The sequence below is a fragment of the Heptranchias perlo genome, chromosome 16 (genome assembly GCF_035084215.1).
Source record: "Heptranchias perlo isolate sHepPer1 chromosome 16, sHepPer1.hap1, whole genome shotgun sequence".
NCBI classification, from domain to species: domain Eukaryota; kingdom Metazoa; phylum Chordata; class Chondrichthyes; order Hexanchiformes; family Hexanchidae; genus Heptranchias; species Heptranchias perlo.
In genome coordinates this window covers 30261220-30282226 of record NC_090340.1, presented here as the reverse complement: position 1 = coordinate 30282226, position 21007 = coordinate 30261220, and the positions used below count along the sequence as shown (strand labels likewise).

General features: G+C 38.4%; 1 protein-coding gene across 4 annotated transcripts in view; it reads left to right on the top strand.

Annotated features, from left to right (window-relative positions):
• Positions 1-14533, top strand: part of chd9 (chromodomain helicase DNA binding protein 9) — a 241067-nt gene extending 226534 nt beyond the window's left edge. For all 4 annotated transcript variants that reach the window (XM_067997892.1, XM_067997890.1, XM_067997891.1 and 1 more), the window contains exons 35-38: positions 1375-1572; positions 3802-3939; positions 5850-5954; positions 10598-14533. In XM_067997892.1, coding sequence (XP_067853993.1) covers positions 1375-1572; positions 3802-3939; positions 5850-5954; positions 10598-11470 — 1314 coding nt within the window. In that variant the 3' untranslated portion in view covers positions 11471-14533. The remainder of the gene's footprint in view (positions 1-1374; positions 1573-3801; positions 3940-5849; positions 5955-10597) is intronic.
• Positions 14534-21007: the final 6474 nt, after the last annotated feature.

Below are 21007 nucleotides of genomic sequence, written 5' to 3'. Positions count from 1 at the left end.
CGTAAAAACGGAGACGTACACGACGGGTTGGGGGCGCATTTCCCATTTTAAAATTTTTAATCCCCTTGACCTCACCCACCCATCAAGGGGGGGGGGGGGTGGAGTTAATATCAAGACCAATGGATTTAATATAAGTTTTTTAAAAAAGGTAATAGAGAAAGTAAGATAGGCAAATCTCCAGGACCTGATGATCTCCACCCCAGGGTATTAAAAGAAATAGGTGAGGAAATAGCAGATGCGTTAGTGATAATTTTCCAAAGCTCCCTAGATTCAGGAATTGTACCTGAGGACACTGTGCAGTGTGGAGAGCATTGGGAAATCAGGGCTGCAGAGGTCATTGCAGTGGGCTAGTTGGGAGTGGGTCACCTGAAATCAGGACTGATCTTTTTTTAAATAAAGTTAATATAGAAAGCTCACTCTGCACCCAAGCACTGGTACAACACTTACCAAGTTGGGACGGCAAAGTGCTTGCTGGCACAAAAATATGTGATGAGTTTTTAATTCCTGAAGTAAAACATTGACCTGGTGGCAGATTTCCCCTGGCCACATAATAAACATAACAGGCAGGTTTGCTGTTTTCTGGCAAAATCGGAAAAGCATTTTAATAAGACAAGAAGTCATTTTCAGTTGTTTGTCCCAGCATGAGGAGGATGCGATATCTAAGCCTAGGAGCTGAAAGTTTGTAACTGGAGACAGTTTGTTACACTAGTATATAGCGGTGGATGGCAACTTTGTTCATTCAGTATTGACAGCTGTTAATTTGATTGTGCTGTAGAAGGTCGCACACCATTTATATTTCTGCTGTCTAGATGTGTCCTTTACTGCTATATTGACTGTGATTGGTGCTTGCCTTCCATTGGAGAATTAACCACTCTAATAGGTAATGATTGGGAAAGAGAACAAATTTTGATGACATTCACCAGGATGACGCTGAGCCAAAAAACTGGAACTACAATTACTTTGATGAGGGAATCCTTGTGTAGGTGTTGGAAAAATTACGGCAAAATGCCAGTTGACATGGCTCAATATTTTTTTTATGTCCACCGAGGAAATTGTGTGTCCAGTTAAGCTGCTCACTAAATGTGACATATGAAGCCATTTTCTTTTTGAAGCTGGAATGTCACCCTATCAAAGCCTCTAACACCGACCATCAAACAGTTGCTTGAAAGACAGCAATAAGTGCAACACTCAAGGCAGTGAATCAATATATCCTGGAAGCGTTTTCTTATGTGATATTTAGTGTACCAAGAAACTCACTGAATAAACTACATTGAAGTTGAATCTAAAAAGTATGCTAGCAATAATTATACTGCAAGGGTGCTGTGGAAGCTATTGGAAATGTCTTTGACTTATTATAGCTGTTTATATCTACAGGCTAATGTTGAGTTAACCAACACACAGACAGCATTCAGTGTATCTCAAGGACAACTTGATGCTGAAAGTCATGTTTCAGTTACTAATGTGAAAGATGGCACAAGACTCACAGGGGATGATGCTCCAAAAAGAAAAGATTTAGAAGAATGGCTCAAGGACCACCCTGACTATATGGCAGATGTGTCATCCCATCTTCCAGTAAGCATTTGTCTACACATCAGCGTATAAACTAATCTTGCCACATTTATTCTGGTCTGTACTTTTATTTGATAGAATAGTCAAAGCAAGATAAGCTGCTTTAAAACATTGCTTCCCAACCTAGAAAGATGTTTTAGCCCTAATTAAAATTGTCAGTAAGCTTCCGTTACTGGTAAGTGTTAGAGAGTAGATGGATTGCCACTAGTCCAGTCTCTCAGCAGGCTATCTGCAAATTCCTTGAATGTAAACAAGGCACCAAAGTCCAATTTTCAAAATAGGAGTCCATTTTTCAACTTCTGTGCCTTATGATTTGGTGTGGAGATGCCGGTGATGGACTGGGGTGGACAAATGTAAAGAGTCGTACAACACCAGGTTATAGTCCAACAGCTTTATTTGAAATCACAAGCTTTCGGAGCTTTCCTCCTTCGTCAGCTTTCCTCCTCCTCACCTGACGAAGGAGGAAAGCTCCGAAAGCTTGTGATTTCAAATAAAGCTGTTGGACTATAACCTGGTGTTCGACTCTTTACATTTATGATTTGGAGGCATTAATTATTAAGATGATCAAGATTTTCAGTGAACATTGCCATTGGCAGCAATGAAAACATCAGAACTTGGGCCACAATCCTATCTCCTATCCTGTCACTTGTTTGTTTTTGAACTTGGTAAAAGGTGGTAGCCCTCGGAGTAGTTGCAGTGCCATATTTAACACACATCCAGATCTTCTGAAGAAGGTGATATCCTTCTGCTTTAGTCTTCAGAAAACAAATTGTTGGCTGTGCAGTTTCTGATATGCAACTTTTTACAGAAAACTATAGGCCACATTATATGTAGGAATAAGATTTTTTTTTAGAAGTGCATTTGTCTTTATGGAATAGAGACAACACTGGCATAATCACTCTCAAAAAAGGATACATTTTAGACATTCATGCACTTGTACCAGTATTCTTCCAGCTCAACCTCAAGGTTCTTTGTAACAGTGCTGAGCCCAAACTAACTGACTACTGGAAGGTTCATATTGGGAAGGACTTCAGCTTTTTTTCTGTGGGAGAAGATATTTTAAAAGAAAATCTGATTGGAATTACTTTAATATGAATGCAAATGCATATTTTAAGTACTGGAATCATACAACAGCAAGACAAATTCATGAGTGTATAAACTAGAGAACAAGTAGATTCTCAAAACTTAGAATCGTTAATTATACAGTTTCCACATTCATCTGTTTTGCAGAAGATGAAGTTGTTTCTTATTGAACTTCCAGATGTAAAGTTCAGTCATCAGCCAGTTTCTTCCTTCCTAGGTTGTGTTTTGCAGTGATGTTTTAGTAGCTTTTTATAATTATTGAAATTTTAATATACACAGCAATCGCTACAACCTGCAAGAAAACAAATATAGATGGAGCAATATTATACTATATACAGCAGAATAGCAATATTGCAACAATAACAAACTTAAGCACAGTTTGGCTTAATCCTGCCTGATGCAATCAACATTCAGACTAAAGGATCATACGCACCAAAAAACAAAGTAGTGTGATGGGTCTTGCTCAGGAGAACCCTATTCAGTCCAATATTGGCAGGGATGGTTGGGACCAGGACAGCAAATCATGGAATTTACACTAGAAAAAGTCTCGGCCATGATTTTCAGCACTTCAACAAACATGTTTGGAGCAGATAAGTAGACATCAAACCAACAGGAGGATATTGAAGGAAATATTCGAACAGTAATATGGGGAGAGGAAAGAACAGGTTTAGCCAAGGCAATGCTTGAGGGCAGGTCCTACCATCCCCATGCAGAGAGATTCAGAGCTCTCCAGCACCTCCATGTGCATCTATGAAGTGCTTTCAAGAGTCAACAGAACACCAGGGCCACTAATTGCAGTAATGTAAAAGGGAAACCATACACAAAAATAAATTTAGGTTGAAAAAGAATATCATTCTGGTCAATTGAATTGCTTCCATTATTGCTTCTTCCAAGCGGAGCGAGGTGGCATCACACTGTCTCCAGGAAACAGGAACAGCCAAGACACAATTTAGTAGTTTGGGTTGGTTGGCGATTCTTGTTTACAGTCTAGGAACTGCCTCCCATTCCTCATCTAAAATTGTATAATTTAGATTGGCTACCCACATATCTCACAACTAAAAAAAACCATATCTCACAACACAGAAATAAAAACATATGTTATTACCAGTAGTATTTTTATAGTTCTAAATCTTTTGCCATTTATTCCAGAAAATGGATAAAACAGAGATTTTGGGTGATCGGCCAAAGCAGAAAAGACATCGGTGCAGAAATCCTAACAAAATAGATGTCAAAAGTCTGACTGGAGAAGAACGTGTGCCTGTTATAAATAGAAGAAATGCCAAAAAGGTGACTTTTCTTCGTACTATAAATGGTAAAACAGTTTTTGAAGTTGTAACTACAAGACATTTTCTTTGTGAATAAATCTCAGCCTGTGTCACATTGATGACACCATTAGAGTTAAAACACTGTTCAGTGCTACACACACACACACACACACACACACACACACACACACACACACGTCACGTGACTGATTTAGACAAGACCAGCTAGTGGTGGTACTGATTGAAAACATTAGAATAACTTGGAAATAATGATGCAACTCAAATGATGATAAACTGCCACATAGCACGTGACGTATGTTCTGGTACTCTCTCTAACCATCTCACACATGCTAATCACTAACCTAGAGTTTATGTCTCAGCCGTAAAAGAACATATACAAGGATTTTTTTCTGACCAATAACTTTGGTATACAAACCAATAAAATAATCAGTTATGTGTGTCAGACACTGATACTTAAAAATGCTGGTGGTCGATGAGAGCACAGAATGCTCGGGAGTGAATGGACAATAGAGTAGATCTCCCATTTGTCTAATGGATCCTTCAAAATGCAGGTTCAATAAAATATGGTCAACTCTCTATCTCAACTCCTGTATGCAAGAGATAGAGCTGCAGGCAAGTAGTTTGGCAAGCTGCAGAAAAAAACAGATCTTGCTCCTGATCTCAACACTGAACTGAAGGTCATTGGACTACCCTATGCGAATAGCCCACTTTCTATAAAATTGGAGAAAGCTGTCTAGGTTGCATGTTTTTACAAAATTATGGCTGAAGCAACCCTGTAAGAGGAATTAGCATTTACTTCAGGAACACACTGCGACCGCATCTGCTACCTTAGCATTCTATATCAATCCACAAAGTCTGGATGGAAACCTGGTAGCAAAGACTGAGGGGTAATTTTGCAATTACCCACTGGTGATTGAGAATGTCTCCTGCTATCATTGCATATCGGAAAATCTCTGCCATGCTGCCCGCAATTCAATCATGTGTGCTGGCTTTTTGATTGTGGAAAATCTGTGACTCGCCCATTAATACTCCATTACAATGAACTTATCAGTCACATTTGTCAGATATCTGTCCTAATTGCTGTTGTCTGTGGCTGGACTCTGTTGTTATGCCATCCAATTAAAAAGAAAACAAAAGCACTAGATTACTGATGAAGTTAAGGAACAGAGTGGAGCCTAGCATTGCTTTCTTGAAGGAACCCTACATATGCATCGGAACAGGAGAAACTTACATTTCTCATCATCCAAATTTACATCCTCTGAAAAAGTTGATTCCAGTAACAATGCTCAATGGCTATGCTACAAGAGACTAGCTTCTCAATGGCGACAAGATGCCATACCCTAACAAACATCCTGGAAATGTCATGGGCTACTGCTCTAACTTTAAGCTGGATATCATTGAATTTCAGTAATGTGAGATCGGCACTGGTGCAAAGTGACATTGTTCTGAAATCAAAATTGCAATCAGACAACAGACTGCTACAATTGAATTGTTGCAACACCTTCTCATTCACTATGGTGTAATCAATTGTAGCAAAACTGATCTGATTTGAAGTTTACTAGTATTTCTAGAATGTCTGTTATCTGAGCAGTTGTCGTGTCCAATTCTTCCTTCAGGTCTTCACCTTTTTAGTCATTGGCCAGCCGAAAGTAATGAAGCCCTGAAGTACAAATATATAGTTGAGAACATTGATGAGATTTTTTTTGGTGATCTAATGGGAGATGCTGTAACAGTGATGCGACAGAACAGTAAAGCACAGTCGTTCTGTACATTGCATGCCAGTGTGTTGTCATAAGCCACAGACTCCATTTGTTTTTACAATATCAACATTCTAAAGCTAGACACGCAGGAAATCAGTGAAGAAGTGTATAAAGGAGTCCTGTGATTTTCAAGCGTTTTTTTTTAATTTAGGTGGGTGGCTCACTAGCTCCTCCAATCAAAGACCTGGCGAGGTGGCTGCAGGAAAATCCAGATTTTGGAATCGCTCCAGAATGGGCAAATGTAGTAAAGCAGTCGGTAAGTAATGTAATAAAATTAAAAACGGTTTAATATTGAAGTGTGACAGATGTAATTTGAAGTTGTAAAAGTGCAAGCTTAGACTATTAGATAATTATAGCTATCTTTCAATAACTCAACCTGGCAGTTTGTGTATGAGAATCCAGTCATCTCATTAAGTAGTTTTAACCATAAACCTAGCAATCTGCTATTTTAGATCCACAATATATGTTGGAGATTGAAGGTTCACTGAGTTGGAGATCACACAACTGATTGAAATCTCGCTCGTAAATTTTATTGCTCTTGCTTTGTAAAATGTAAATCTGAAATAATAATTGCAAACCAGAACACTGTCGTACATGGTCTAGTCTTTATATAATTCATCAATTTAATTCACAGCTTAGATGCCAGAGATGAACTATGGCCCCTAATAATTTGATAATCTGATCTGTGAAATTGGAACATAATTAAGACACTGACTTTGAACAGCACTGACTAGAAATAATGCAGCACTTCAACCCAAAGTGTGAACACTGTTTAAACTCAGACATTTTATTTTGTAATTTGAGTTCTGCGTTTGCCCAGATTTAGATGATGAAAGTAAAATATTCTTCCTCATTCATTCGTCCTTCACATCCAAATGAGGGAAATCACAGGAACAGTGGGACCAAACAGGCCATGACAATCATCTGATCTAGCTTGCACCATATTGTGTGAAAGTGCGTGTGCTTGCAATATTTTTTATATTGATTGCAGTTTTTTTATCTCCAGTTAGCAATACTTCACACTCTTATCATATTAGAAAAAGTTTAAAATCACTATGTTTAATCATATTCCTTTTATAATCCTTTCCCCAGATTCTATCTTAGGTTACATTTTGTTTTCTGACTGATACCCATAGCACCGATTTCAGCAGCAAATTCTTAAAAAGACAATTTTTATAAACTTGGAAGTGGAGGTTGGGAAAATAAAAACAACCAGGATCAGCTAATAGAGAAGGGAGAAACAGATGAGGATTATATTCATGCAGAAAACAATTAAGCTAGAGGGATATGGAGCAGAGAAATAAAATCAAATGGACTAGCTATAAACAGGGAAAGGTCTGAAGTGAAGCTAGGGGGTAGCTTAGACAAAAAAAAAAACATGAGAAAGGAGTAGTATTTTTTTTTAAAAAGGTTAAAATGCACAGAATGTGGAAAATAAACTGGGGTACTGGAAGCAATTATTTTACAGGAAGATGTAGACTTAATAGCATTGACATAATTGACCGGCTGAAAACTGGACAAGAATGAAAAATAAATATATCTGGATATAATATATTTAGGAAAAGGAGGTGAAGTGGTGATATTGGTTGAAGAGGGAATATGCAGTAGAGAGGATTGATGTAGATGAGGAAACGGTACATAGAGTCAATATGGTTGGAACTCAAAGATAAAGAGCTTGTAACATTAGTAGGTGTGTATTATAGACCTCCAAATTGGAAAGGAAATCAAAGAGGAAATATGCAGTCAGATTAGAGAGATGAGTAGGAATAACAAATTTATTGTTCTGGGAGATTTTAATTATCTGCTTGTCGATTGGGACAGAGAGTGAGTAAATGAGGAAAGGAGAATGGAAGTCCTAAAATGTGTAGAGGACTCCTTCAAGCTGTATGATAGAAGGCCTTCAAGTGCAGAGGCCTAGCTAGATCTGGTTATGAGTAATGAAATCGATCGGGTAGATGAGCTAAATGTGGGTGATCACCTTGACAGTAGTGATCAAAATGAGGTTTAAGATACAACTGGAAAGGGAAAAAGTCAATAAAAAACTATAACACCAGATTAGATTAGGGCAGATTTTAGAGAGATAAGGAGGAAGGAGAAATTAACACATAGGACTGTAGAGCAACAGTGGGATGTTTTAAAAAAGACTGCAAAAGTACAGAATAAGTATATTTCAGTTTTTTAAAATGGGAATTTCTAGTAGTTTTAGGATGCCATGGATAAATTAAGAGATAAGAAACTAATTAAAATTGAAGAAGAGTGCCGATGAGGACTATAAGAATAATAATGAAAAAAACTGAAGGAGAATATGATAAACATTTCTGAAGGAACAGTAAGGTATTTACAAATTATTGTAAAATGTTGTTCTGGATTCCCCCACCAAAGGAAATAGTTTCTTTGTACCTATCCTGTCAAATCCCTTTATCATTTTAAACAACTCGATCAGATCACCCCTCAACCTTCTGAACTAAAGGGAATACAAGACAAGTTTATGCAATTTGTCCTCATAATTTAACCCATTAAGCCCTGGTATCATTCTGGTGAATCTGCGCTATATCTCTTCCAAGGCAAATATATCTTTCCTGAGGTGCTGTATGCAAAACATAGTACTCCAGATGGACTCTGACCAATTTTCTGTACAACTGAAGCATCACTTCTTCACTTTTGACTCCCAATCTCCTTGAGATAAAGGCCAACATTCTATTACCCTTTTTGATTACATTTTGTACCTGTGCACTGGTTTTTAGTGATTTGTGTGCATGGACACCCAGATCCCTTTGCTTCTCCATAGCTCCTATCTCTCATGATTAAGAAAATATTCCGATTTGTCTTTCTCAGATCCAAAGTGGATGACCTCACACTTCCCCGCATGGAATTCCATCTGCCGTAGTTTTGCCCACTCACTTAAGTCTGTCTATGTCCCTTTGTAACTTCCTGCCCGCTTTCACACAACTTGCTGTGCCTCCTAACTTAGTGTTATCTGCAAACTTGGATACACACCTTTCTATTCCTTCATCCAAGTTAACTGTGTATATCAATTATTTGGATTTAGGCCTAGAAGGAGTGGTGTCAAAATTTGCAGGTGATACCAAAATAGGACCTATGGTTAATTTATTAGAAGACCAAAGGAAACTGGAAAAGGATATTGATAAGATGTGGGAATGGGCTAAAAAGTGGCAGTTCGAATTCAATGCCAGTAGATGTGAGGTGATGCATTTTGGTTTTTAAAAAAAAATCAGCAATTATACTCTGCAGTAAACTTGGTGCTGTGGTGGAGCAGACAGACTTGAGGGGTATAAGTTCACAGGACATTAAGGCAGCACCTCAGGTTGATAAGGCTGTATATAAAGCTAATAGAGTTCTAGGTTTTATCTCGCGAGGTACAGAATATAACAACAACTTGCATTTATATAGCGCCTTTAACGTTATAAAATGTCCCAAGGTGCTTCACAGGAGCATTAACAGACAAAATTTGATACGGAGCCACATACGGAGATATTAGAACAGGTGAGGTCACACAGGTAGGTTTTAAGGAGTGTCTTGAAGGATGAGAGAGAGATAGAAAGGCAGTGAGGTTTAGGGAGGGAATTCCAGAGCTTAGGGCCTAGACAGCTGACGGCACGGCGGCCAATGATGGGGCAAAGAAAATCGGGGATGCACGAGGCCAGAATTGGAGGAACGCAGAGTTCTGAGGGTTGGAGAAGGTTACAGATACAGGGTGGGATGAGGCCGTGGAGGGATTTGAACACAAGGATGAGAATTTTAAATATAAAAGCCTATATAAAATCTTAATAAGACCTCAGTTACAGTACCGCGTGCAGCATTGGACTCCACACTGTAGGAAGGATATTGAAACTTTAGAGACGGTACAATGCAGATTCACTACAATGCTGCATATTTGAGGAAACACACATACAAAGAAAGACTTGAAAAATTGAGTCTTTTTTTCATTAGAACAACATTGAATTCTGGGTAATAAATTAGAAGTGTTTAAAATTATGAAACGATGGGACATAGTCGGTAGAAGCAGACTGTTTCCAGTAGTTATGGGCTATAGATATAAGATTAAATGTAAGAGATTTAGAAGAGGGCAGGAGAAAGTTCTTCACACAGAGATTTGAAAAGCTGTGGAATTCACTTTCAGGGTTAGTGGTTGAGGCAGAAACTTTGTCAACATTGAAGATTAGATTAAATTAGTGGATGAAGGAAAACTGGTTGAAGGGACGTGGAAACAGGATGGGTAAATGTGATTAGAACTATGAGATTGCGTGGATGGTAAACGTGACACGGACTGATTGAGCCGAATGACCTAGTTCTGTGTTGTAACTTCTATGTGTGTATTGGTGATTTCCCCATTTGGCCAACAGCCTATTTGTTTATGTGTAGAAGTTGAGCAGCACTCAAAGCAGTGCTGTGATGGGTCTCAAATGCTTAAAGTAGTATGTAGCTGATCCATACAGACCAGCAATGTCCCAGGTTTGATCCCAGTTCAGTGCTGAATTTAGTGATCTCATTTAAGCTCAGTGCTCATAGAGTTAGGGAGGAGAGATCCCACTTCTGATCTCTAACCTGTAACTCCTGCTAGAAAACATGTGTATGGGCTGTAACATCCCCAGTGGTTGAATCGCCTGACACCTGCTTGCATGGACATGCACATGAACCTGAGCCAAATTGGCATTCTTCATGAGGGTGACTGGTACCTGCCCATATACCAGCAAGGAACTAGTGCCTTCAGGAGAGGAGGGAAGAAAATTGGTCGGAATAAGAGGAAGGGGAAAAAAAAAAGTCAGAACAAAAAAAAATGTACCCACGGTAGGCAATCTAACACTGCTGTCTTGGATTATTATATATTGCATATAAAATTTAGTGAAACATTTAACACAACTGATTTTTCCCCCCTAGGGGTATTTACCAGCAAATATGTTTGACCGCATCCTCACAGGACCTGTTGTGCGAGAGGAGGTTAGTCGAAGAGGCAGACGTCCAAAAAGTGAACTCACCAAAGCTGCTGCTGCTGCTGCTGCAGCCATGACGGTTAATCCCTTAGTAACCAATGGACTTCTTGCTGGAATGGACTTAAACAGCCTCCAGAGCTTGCAGCAGAATCTCCAGAACTTACAGTCTTTACAACTGACAGCAGGATTGATGGGATTCCCTGCAGGCCTTCCATCTGCAGGAGGAGAGACAAAATCCCTGACTTCAATGTTTCCTATGATGCTTTCTGGTATGGCGGGGTTACCAAATATATTTGGTATGGGAGGATTGCTAAATAAACCTTCAGAGACTGGTCCTGAGGATAGAAAGGGAAATGGCACTATAGACTCCTTCAAGCCAACAGATGGGATAAATGAAAGGACAGAGAAACAAAATGTGGATGGTTGTAGTGAAATCTCTGTGTCAAGTTCTGCTACATCCTCTCCTAAGAAGCTTACACCAACCACAAGTGCTTCTGCCTCAGCAACATCTAGCAGTCCTCTAGCTATTAATCCACTGTTGTTGTCCAGCATGCTTTATCCAGGCATTCTACTCTCTCCAGGCCTTAACATACCTATCCCAGGATTCCCTCAGACCAATATCTTTGATGTACAAACTAATAGGAATACAGATGTAACCACGCCCAAGCCTACAAAAGAGACAGCAGAACATCAAGAGGGAACAGAACAGAATTCTTCACGTGAAAATAGTGAAGATGATGCATCTGAGAAAGCAGCATCTTCGTCTACTAGTGAAGATACAACTCAACCAGATGATTCAGATTCCAGTGAAGAAGACTGAACTTGAAATTATATATTTAATCTTACACTGGAACAGCTTTCATTGGTAGTATAAATGGTTCATTTGTAAATAGCCCAGTGATGATTTGAAAAAAAACCGCATCTGTGATTAGCTGAAAGGAATTTCAGTAACTATTTAAAGGTACGAAGTATTTAATGGTACCTTGCATGTAAAGTTGTTTTGGGAGGCTAACAAAACCCATGTGTGCTATCAGTTGTAACACATACTGAAGCATCACAGTGCTAGTTGTTAATTTTTTTAGGGGATTAATTTTAATAAAAGAAATATGCACCAGGAGAGCCGTATATTTAATATATTTGGTGTGAACTAGGGAAAATGAGAATACCTTTATGCATATCGTATTAACTTACTGTATATAAATCCACAAACTCCTTGACACTCATTTCAGTACACAGATCAAACTGCAGGAGACACAGCAATAACCCTGGCAGCTAATGAATGTCATTAAAACTGTAGAATATACATCTTGATAATGCAACATGGCAACAGTCAAAATGGAAGTTCACATTTTATTGCTAAAGTGTTGTGATGCACTGTCAGTTTTAAAATTCAGGTACACTTCTGAGATATTTGGAAGATTTTTTTTTCCCAATCAGCCATAAAACTGGCTATTTATTTATTACCTCAGCTGTGCTAGTTTAGAAGGTTTACAGAAGTAGTTTCTATAATATTCGCTTTGTTCGCAGTTTGCAAAATGTGTCATTTATTACATTATGTAGCTGGTTGTAGTGAGTGCTTTCACCTTGCATGTGTTCTTTCTCTGCAAATGATTAAAAGGGGGCAAGGTGCCATGGGAAGTCAAACTGATATGTGCAGTATATTCTGCCTGGTCATTCATTTCATGGGAATGATTAGTTGGTGTCTCAGAACATAGACAACAGAAATAGGAATTGTGTCCAAAAAGGGTACTTTGATCCCGATTACATTATCTAACCTTCTATTTGTGAATATATAAGGAGATGTTCAGTAAATTAAATACACAATGCATTCCTGCCAAAAAACAGTAAAGGAATCACTGTGATGGTCAAATAAAAGTATACAAATAGAAGAGGAAGTGATGCCTTTTATTCTACAGTTTTCAGTGTTTATTATCACTGCAGAGCAGTGTGTTAATTCACTGCATTGAAAAATAAAATTGTTTCCACTGCAGTGAAATAATGTTTGGCACGCATTGTCATCTTTCCATAGAAACCATGCCAACCTCTATTTGGAAGGGCTGTGGGTGCAGTGCTGATCCAATTAAAACCCCAGCAACTATTATCTACCAGCATCATACATCAATTAATGCAGAAATACAGTTTTACGTTAGGCATTCAATACTGCATTTGATAATTAAATAAATGTCTCCTGATATAAGAAACTCACCAGGATGGTAGAAGTAACAGAATAGAGCACTATTAACTGTGCTTTGCAGAATTATTTTACTTGTGAATTGTTTATAATTCTGTTTATTACACTAACTTAAATGCACAGTAATTTTAATTTAATATAAGGTCTCCCTCGCTGCAGTCATCAGTATGACTGGAAAAATCATTGTCAAAAGCTGGTGTTAAATTATTGCAAAGCAGTGTTATATGCACAAATACACATGCTAGAAGCAAAGGCAGTTTTGCCATTTGCAGTATTGAGAATTTATATTGATTTCACTGTTAGAAATGTATTAAGAGACAACAGTTTACAAAGGGGGGTTTAAAATGCAGTCATTTTTTTAAAGCTGTAGTATCCCATTTTTTGCCTGCTTTCATAGACTAATTTCATACCCATCAAAAACTCAGTACGGGCCCCCAATTTTGCTGCACAGTGTACTCCTGTTAGGTGTGTAACTGATCTTCCTCATCTTTTTATACATTTAATAAGGATGCACACATAAGAGGAATAGATGATACAGCACAAAAACAAATTAATTTGGAGCTTGCTCTTCTGGACTAGACAAGCTTAGAGTATGATCTTTAACCTGTACAGAATTTAACAGATATATTATCTATTATATTTCACAGTGATGAAAATTGGGTGTGTTGCAAATCTTTACATTAGAAAATTGGCATTGTTATATACTCAACAGAATTTCATTAATCTAAATAGGGGGAAATTCTGTTTTTTAAAAAAAACATTTTTGACAGAAGCGTATGCTTAAATGCAGTCGATCGATGGTACTTTTGAATCTGGAGTATGTGTAGGATGGTATTTGGATTTTTGTTAAATACAGCTTGTACATGCCACCTAAAAGGATACCACAGCTTTAAAAAGTATGCAGACTAAGTGAGAATACTTTAAATGTTTTTACAGTAATTTTGTAGTGCTAAACATGGGCAGCATTAAACTAAATTATAATGTGCTGGTTTCTTTATATACCGAATTGCTCCTTCTGTCTGAAATGAAGCATTACTGTATATAAACATACATTTCCCTGAAGTATAATAATTAACTAAAGTATTTTTGTCATTACACTCTTACACTGGTGAGATCTGACAGACCACAGCTTTCAAAAATGTATGTAAAATGTCACATTGTCTCCTTTTGCCTCCAGGTTAGATTTAATAACCCTTTCACTTATTTTTACTGACTCTCAATAATTGTGTTCAGATGGTATGACTTTGGTCCTGTTTTTTTTAAAAAAAAGTCCACAAAAGTAACATTACAGGAGACAACAACGTGTAACAATCAGTGGCTGATGCGATGCACCATTGTAGCATTAGTCAACATGAGCAAACACACAAAAAGATTACACTAATACATGCTGCCATTAACAGGATCACTGATGAGTTGGTAAATTGGATATGTGTATTTGTAGTTATGTAAGTCAAACTTTGGTAGCTGCTCTGACCATGTATTTAATTATGTTGCTGGAGGCTTGATGATTAAGTCTGTTTTTATTTTGGACAATTGCAGTACTTGCAGGTTGTATTCTGTGTAGTCTGAATTGGCTTTCTGTAGTACAATGAGTCTTAAAAGTCATTTGTAATTTATTGAATTACTTTCTATGAAGTTCTATAGAGCAAATGGAAGTTTAATTATTTTTATTAAACCTATTCTTTGACTACCCATGCTGTACGTTTGTGTACTCTCATTCTAAATTCCATGTCTAACGTGCAAAATTTTAATTTAAGAATAGTCTACTACTGATTTTTAATTACTGTGGAAATTTGACATGGGTCAGGCTGTGAGAAGTCCTGCAGTAGTCATACTGGAGATAAAGATCTAAAGATATAGTACAATGAGCCACAGTATAACAGTGATGACTGTAATTTAAAGCATTGCATTGATCAGGATTTTGTACAATTGAATGAAAACCTGTAATTCATTTGCTATCCCATACATACCATGGGTAATCAGATAATTGCATCAAGGAAACTATCATAGGGATGCCTATGCCTTTAAGAGTTTGTGCCCAAATTTTATTTGATTTTCTGCTTTCCAAGCCCTTTGCACAATACCTCACATGATTGTCAAACCATCAGTCACATTCATAATGCTGTGGCATGTCGAACAATTGTGAAATGGAAATGTGCCCATTTTTGGTCCGTGGAGTTATGTTGCCACAATTATTACAGTTCACTGTGTGATGTTTTGTGATTCTCAAGATGAATGATACAAAATGAAATACTTTTTACATCCATTGCTCATATCACATGCTCGCAGTCAGATATTTTAAGTATTAAGGCTTAAACCTCCTTGCATTTTGCCAACCGTGTTCCTCACCCCCACTCTTGGCAGAATGCCCAATTCCAATAACGTGTTGTTTTCTTTTCCCATGTCAGCTGTTATTATGGCCTCCCTAGGTGAGAAAACCCAATTAGTATCAATCTTTGGATGCATCCACTGCAGACTATTGAATCTGGATTAGGAGAGGGTTTCATCAAGTCAGTTGAGTTGAGTTTAATTTGTGCTCCCTGACCGACACTGGCTCCTGGTCCCCCAACCCCTCAAATGTCTGCCTCTTGGCTGACCACGTGATGTCTTTATATCAATCCCATCTCTGACCACTAGATGGCTCTTCAACATTACACCCTCAACATTGCACTGGAGGAACATGCTCAAATCCTGGTGTGAGATGTGAAACTGTATCCTAATGACCCAGAGACCAGGCTTCAACAACATAAAGAAGGGAAGAAAATACCTTGTGTTATCCAGATTAAAGTTAGATCACCACTTTTCTCTAGAATTTTTAAATTTAGACCCGAGTCAAGGCATTACATCATATATGTGTGACAAAGGTATGGACATCTTGTGATGAAAACTGAACAGTGCCCTTACCTACTATAAGTGTAGCTGATTGCAACCAGGTGAGTCTTGTATTAAAGTAGATGTTGAAATAATTATATATTTTTTAAGTGTTTATTTGCCTTTATACGCACACATCTTTGTGCAAATTGCAGTACAACACAATTACGGTTCATTATGCCTCTGTACAAAGATATTCCTTTGACTATTATTGACAAGAAATTTTGAGCTGTGCAGTGACTGACTGCACACTGCCATACCAAAAGATATCCTAAATTGGGGGTGGATGGCAAAGTGGGTTAGAACACTCTTTTTGCCACTGGAACCTAGGTTTGAATCAAACCCAAACTGTCCTATGCTATTTGTAAAAGTCCCAAATGAAATTAGCTCCTTGTGGACATGAGTTCACCACATAACACTGCCATAATACAACACCAATTGATATGTTGGCACAGTTACTCAGATTATGAAGATTTGAATTGATCACGGACAAAATGGAAGTTTTAATCCTGGTGCAGTAGAGGTACTTTCGGAGGTGGTGAAGGCGCATTGTGGGACAGAGTAGAGGCAGCTTTTGCCCTACGTCCTGTACAATATTTGACTTGGGTACGTCTGATGCTGATACTGGGTGCAAAATGTGGAAAACTGTTGATTCACCTTGAAAAGCATAAAAAGAAATCACCTTTACTTTTTTAAAAGGAAAACTAACTGTGCTGTAGGGAAATGTAGCACCTGTAGCAACCATGATACTCACCTGGATACAAATATTGAAGTGCCTGCACATTACTGTAATAAACAACTGAAAATGGATTCATATTTCCATATCCCAAATCCCAGATGACTGGTACTATGGAATTATTCTTCAATCTGCCCACACATCTGATGGGGCTCCCACCTGCATTTTCATTCAAAAGATAACAAATCCCTGTGACAAAAGCAGAGCTTCCATCCTGTGTCAAACAGGAAATATTTCTATTTTTTTGATATTGCTTTAGAGACACACTAAATATGTTTTAGAAATAACTAAATTGGAAGCTGACTTTTCTCACAAGATCGAATCGGAGCTAAAAGACACAAACAGGTTCTTTAATCAGTAGTTTAGCAAGGATGCAGATGCTTTGTCCTAATCAGATTATACATGATCAAAGCTTTAATAGATATGCAAGGCTTGGACAAGGTGTGTGCAGTATCTCAAGTGACTCTATGCAAAAGATGCACCACTGTGTCTTTGAAGTTATTTAATTGACTCTATATTCAGAGTTTTGTTTGGTATGTAAACTGCAGACATTTTTCAATATCCTTTCTTCAGTGTTCAAGTTCAGAGTTTGGTTTTAGTTTTGGGTATTGATATTTGGATTCCAGGGGCCAACATAGGAATTGAGGTGCCCTTGTACACACATCATAGTGGGGGCCTATGAAAGGCAAATTATCAAACTTGAAGGAATTTCTTCTGAAGAAGAAATATGTTCTAAACTCCATGTGAACTGTGAACTGGCCATCTTTATTTTCAAAGTATTTGCACCATCTGTAGTTTGCTGTTTATGTCTACTTCTGTATGATTATTTTACTTGTAAATAAATGCCACTATTAGTTTTAGCCTGAATGTAACAGCATGATAGTGTGGCATTTACCACTTTTAGGAGTTGGCAAGAGAATGTGGTGGGCACACCACATGGTCTCCAGTGCATTATACTGTAAGAAATGGGTCAATGCCAGTCCTGTGGCATGCAGTTTCACTCACTGCATGCTTAAGAGTAAAGTCATAGTACATTCAGTCTGTTTATGGAGACTGCCTTTTTGTTGTAAACAAAAGTTAGGTGTTGGAAGAAAGACCGAACTATAAATGCCCCTCAGTTTTGTTTTTCAGATCGCTGAAACAAACGATTCAAAATTGGAGAAAGCTGACCGACAAAACAGTACCTCCCAACTTTCGTCTGACCAAAGAACAGGACACCTGCTCCTCCTGTACAAACAACAACAACTTTACAACCTGTATCTTCTACTCAACATAAGATAGTCAACTTTATCTCCTGTTGATCAGTTTTAAGATTGAATTGGAGCTATCAACAGCTTTATCAACCGTTGAACAGGAAGGTAGGAATGTAAAATAGAATAGTCGGCTGCACGAGAATGATGGGTAGGTCTCCCTCTTTCCCCACTCACTCATATTTTGCATGCCAACTTTGAATTTGGCCACCAATGAGGCAACTCAGGAACCCGTCTTGGTACTTTTTCCTATCCAGGATTGTATGGAGGACTGAGACCTTCAAAGAGTCGATAGCTCAGGTACAGAGTAGACACCAGGGGGAAAGAAAAAGCATCCAAAACTAGAGCTCCCTGGATGACTAAAGATACAGAGATTAAATTGAAACAGAAAAAGAAGGCTTATGATAAATGTCAGATTTATAATTCAGAAGAGAACCAGGTTGAATACAAAAAGTACAGAGGAGAACTGAAAAAGGAAATAAGAGGGGCAAAGAGAATGTATGAGAATATATTAGCAGCTAACATAAAAGGGAACCCAAAAGCCTTTTATAAATATACAAATAGTAAAAGGGTAGTCAAAGGAAGGGTGGGGCCAATTAAGGACCAAAAAGATGATCTAGTGAAGGCAAAGGGCATAGCTGAGGTACTAAATGAGTACTTTGCATTTATCTTCACTAAAGAGGATGCTGCCAATGTCACAGTGAAGGAAGAGGTAGTAGGGAAATTGGATAGGATAAAAATAAATAAAGTGGAGCTACTTAAAAGATTGGCAGCACTCAAAGTAGAAAAGTTACCCGTCCGGATGGGATGCATCCTAGGTTGCTGAGGGAAGTAAGGGTGGAAAATGCGGAGGCTCTGGCCACAATCTTCCTTTAGATATGGCAGTGGTGCCAGAGGACTAGAGGATTTCAAATGTTACAGCTCTGTTCAAAAAGGGGAGAAGGATAAACCCAGAAACTACAGGCCAGTCAGCCTAATGTCAGTGGTGGAGACAATAACCCAGGACAAAATTAATTGGCACTTGGAAAAATATGGGTTAATAAATGAAAGCAAGCACTGATTTGTTAAAGGAAAATCGTGTTTGACTAACTTGATTGAGTTCTTTGAAGTAATGGAGAAGGTTGATGTGTATACGGACTTTCAAAAGGCGTTTGATAAAGTACCACATAATAGACGTTTGCAAAATTGGAAGCCCGTGGGATTAAAGGGGCAGTGGCTGCGTGGATACGTAATTGGCTAAGAGACAGAAAGCAGAAAGTAGTGATGAGCAGTTGTTTTTCAGACTGAGGGAAGTGTTCAGTGGCGTCCCCCAGGGGTCGGTGGTGAGACCACTCCTTTTTAATATACATTAATGACCTGGACTTGGGTGTACAGGGCATAACTTCAAAGTTTGCAGGTTACACGAAACTTGGAATTGTAGTAAAACATGAGGATAGTAACAGACACCAGGCGAATATAGACAGGTGAAATGGGCAGACACCTAGCCGATAAAATTTAATGCAGAGAAATGTGAAGTAATTGGCAAAAGAACCAGAGCTGAGATGAGGAAAAAATATTTCTGCAGCGAGTTGTGATCTGGAATGCACTGCCTGAAAGGGTGATGGAAGCAGATTCAATAATAACTTGCAAAAAGGAAATTACAAATACTTGAAGGGAGAAAATTTGCAAGGCTATGGGGAAAGTGCAGGGAAATAATTGGATCGCTCTTTCAAAGAGCCGGCACAAGCACGATGGACTGAATGGCTTCCTTCTGTGCTGTATCATTCTATGATTCTAAGCGCACTACAAAAATTGTGTGTACGGTAAAGAACTGGAAGACTATCTTGTTACAATGCCACATCAAGTGTGTAATTTAATAGTTAAATAACAGAAACTGGGACAGTCAAACTTGTTGCCGAAAAAAAAATTGTCGATGGGTTTCGCCCTGCAGCAGTTCGCAATGATTACAAAGATGAGATAATAGTGAAGATTCTGTAAACAGGCACTCCCAACAGAGGACATCATTCACAGGGAAATTGCAGGCACATATCCCCTGATTTTCTGTCCATTGATTTTAATAGATGAAAATCATGAGCTATATGCGAGTGATTTCCCAAGAGATCTCATTGTAAAAAAAAAATCAAACTCTTGCTCAGACATGTAGGTCAGTGTACACTGTTCCTACTACTGGGACATTGCAGACAATGTCCCATCAGTCTGCAGTTCAGTGCTTGGGAGTTGTGAAGCAGGGAAATAGGAGCAGCTGTCCCCTCTGCTGGCTGACTATGTAATCACAGGCTGTGGAATATAAGTTGTCATGTTCGGGAGAACAAAATGTATACAAAATGGTAAAAGTCAGAGGCTAATAGAGAGTAATTGTGGGAAGGATGTGGAGGGCTTTTGTGTGCTTCAGATAAGTTTATAAAATTTGATTTTATTAAGATAGTCCATTATTGGGTAAAAGAATTCTTGAAATGTTCCAGATGTATTTTAGCGGTTAGCTGTAGACCAGTATAGGAGGGCAAGGGATGTGTGTAAGACAGAGAGAAAGAAATTAATAGCTGGGTGTTTACTGCAAACTTTTTTTTTAAAGAAAGTCTTTCTTCCCATCTCTTGTACACCATGTAATATTCCTTGCCAAGAGGGCAACAGTCGGCACCTGGTCTTCTATCAATGTTATTCTGCAAATGTAAACAATTTTACAACACCAAGTTATAGTCCAACAAATTTATTTTAAATTCCACAAGCTTTTGGAGGCTTCCTCCTTCGTCAGGTGAACGGTGTGGAAATGAAATTTTCGAATCCTTCGCATTTGAAAATCACAGAACAATGCCTGGTGATTACTGCCCGTTCTGTGATTTTCAAATGCGAAGGATTCGAAAATTTCATTTCCACACCGTTCACCTGACGAAGGAGGAAGCCTCCGAAAGCTTGTGGAATTTAAAATAAATTTGTTGGACTATAACTTGGTGTTGTAAAATTGTTTACAATTGTCAACCCCAGTCCATCACCGGCATCTCCACATCATTCTGCAAATGGTCACTGGAAGGTGCTCTTTCTCTGTGGGAAAGTGCTCAACTTCCATTTGTCATATTCTCACAGCAACATAGCTGAGATTGGAAAACCAGCATGTAAAGGACTGTTAGTGACAACCCAGGCTGTACTACCCCATGTCAGATCAAGGAATGTAGTGGGAGGTATACTCAGTATATCCATTCAGGTTAAGGGATGCCTGGTAATAATATTGGGTAGTTTTAATTCCCCCAGGATAGATAAAAGTTGTGTAAGTGGTCCAAGTGGGGAACTCTTTATAGAGTGCATCCACGGCTG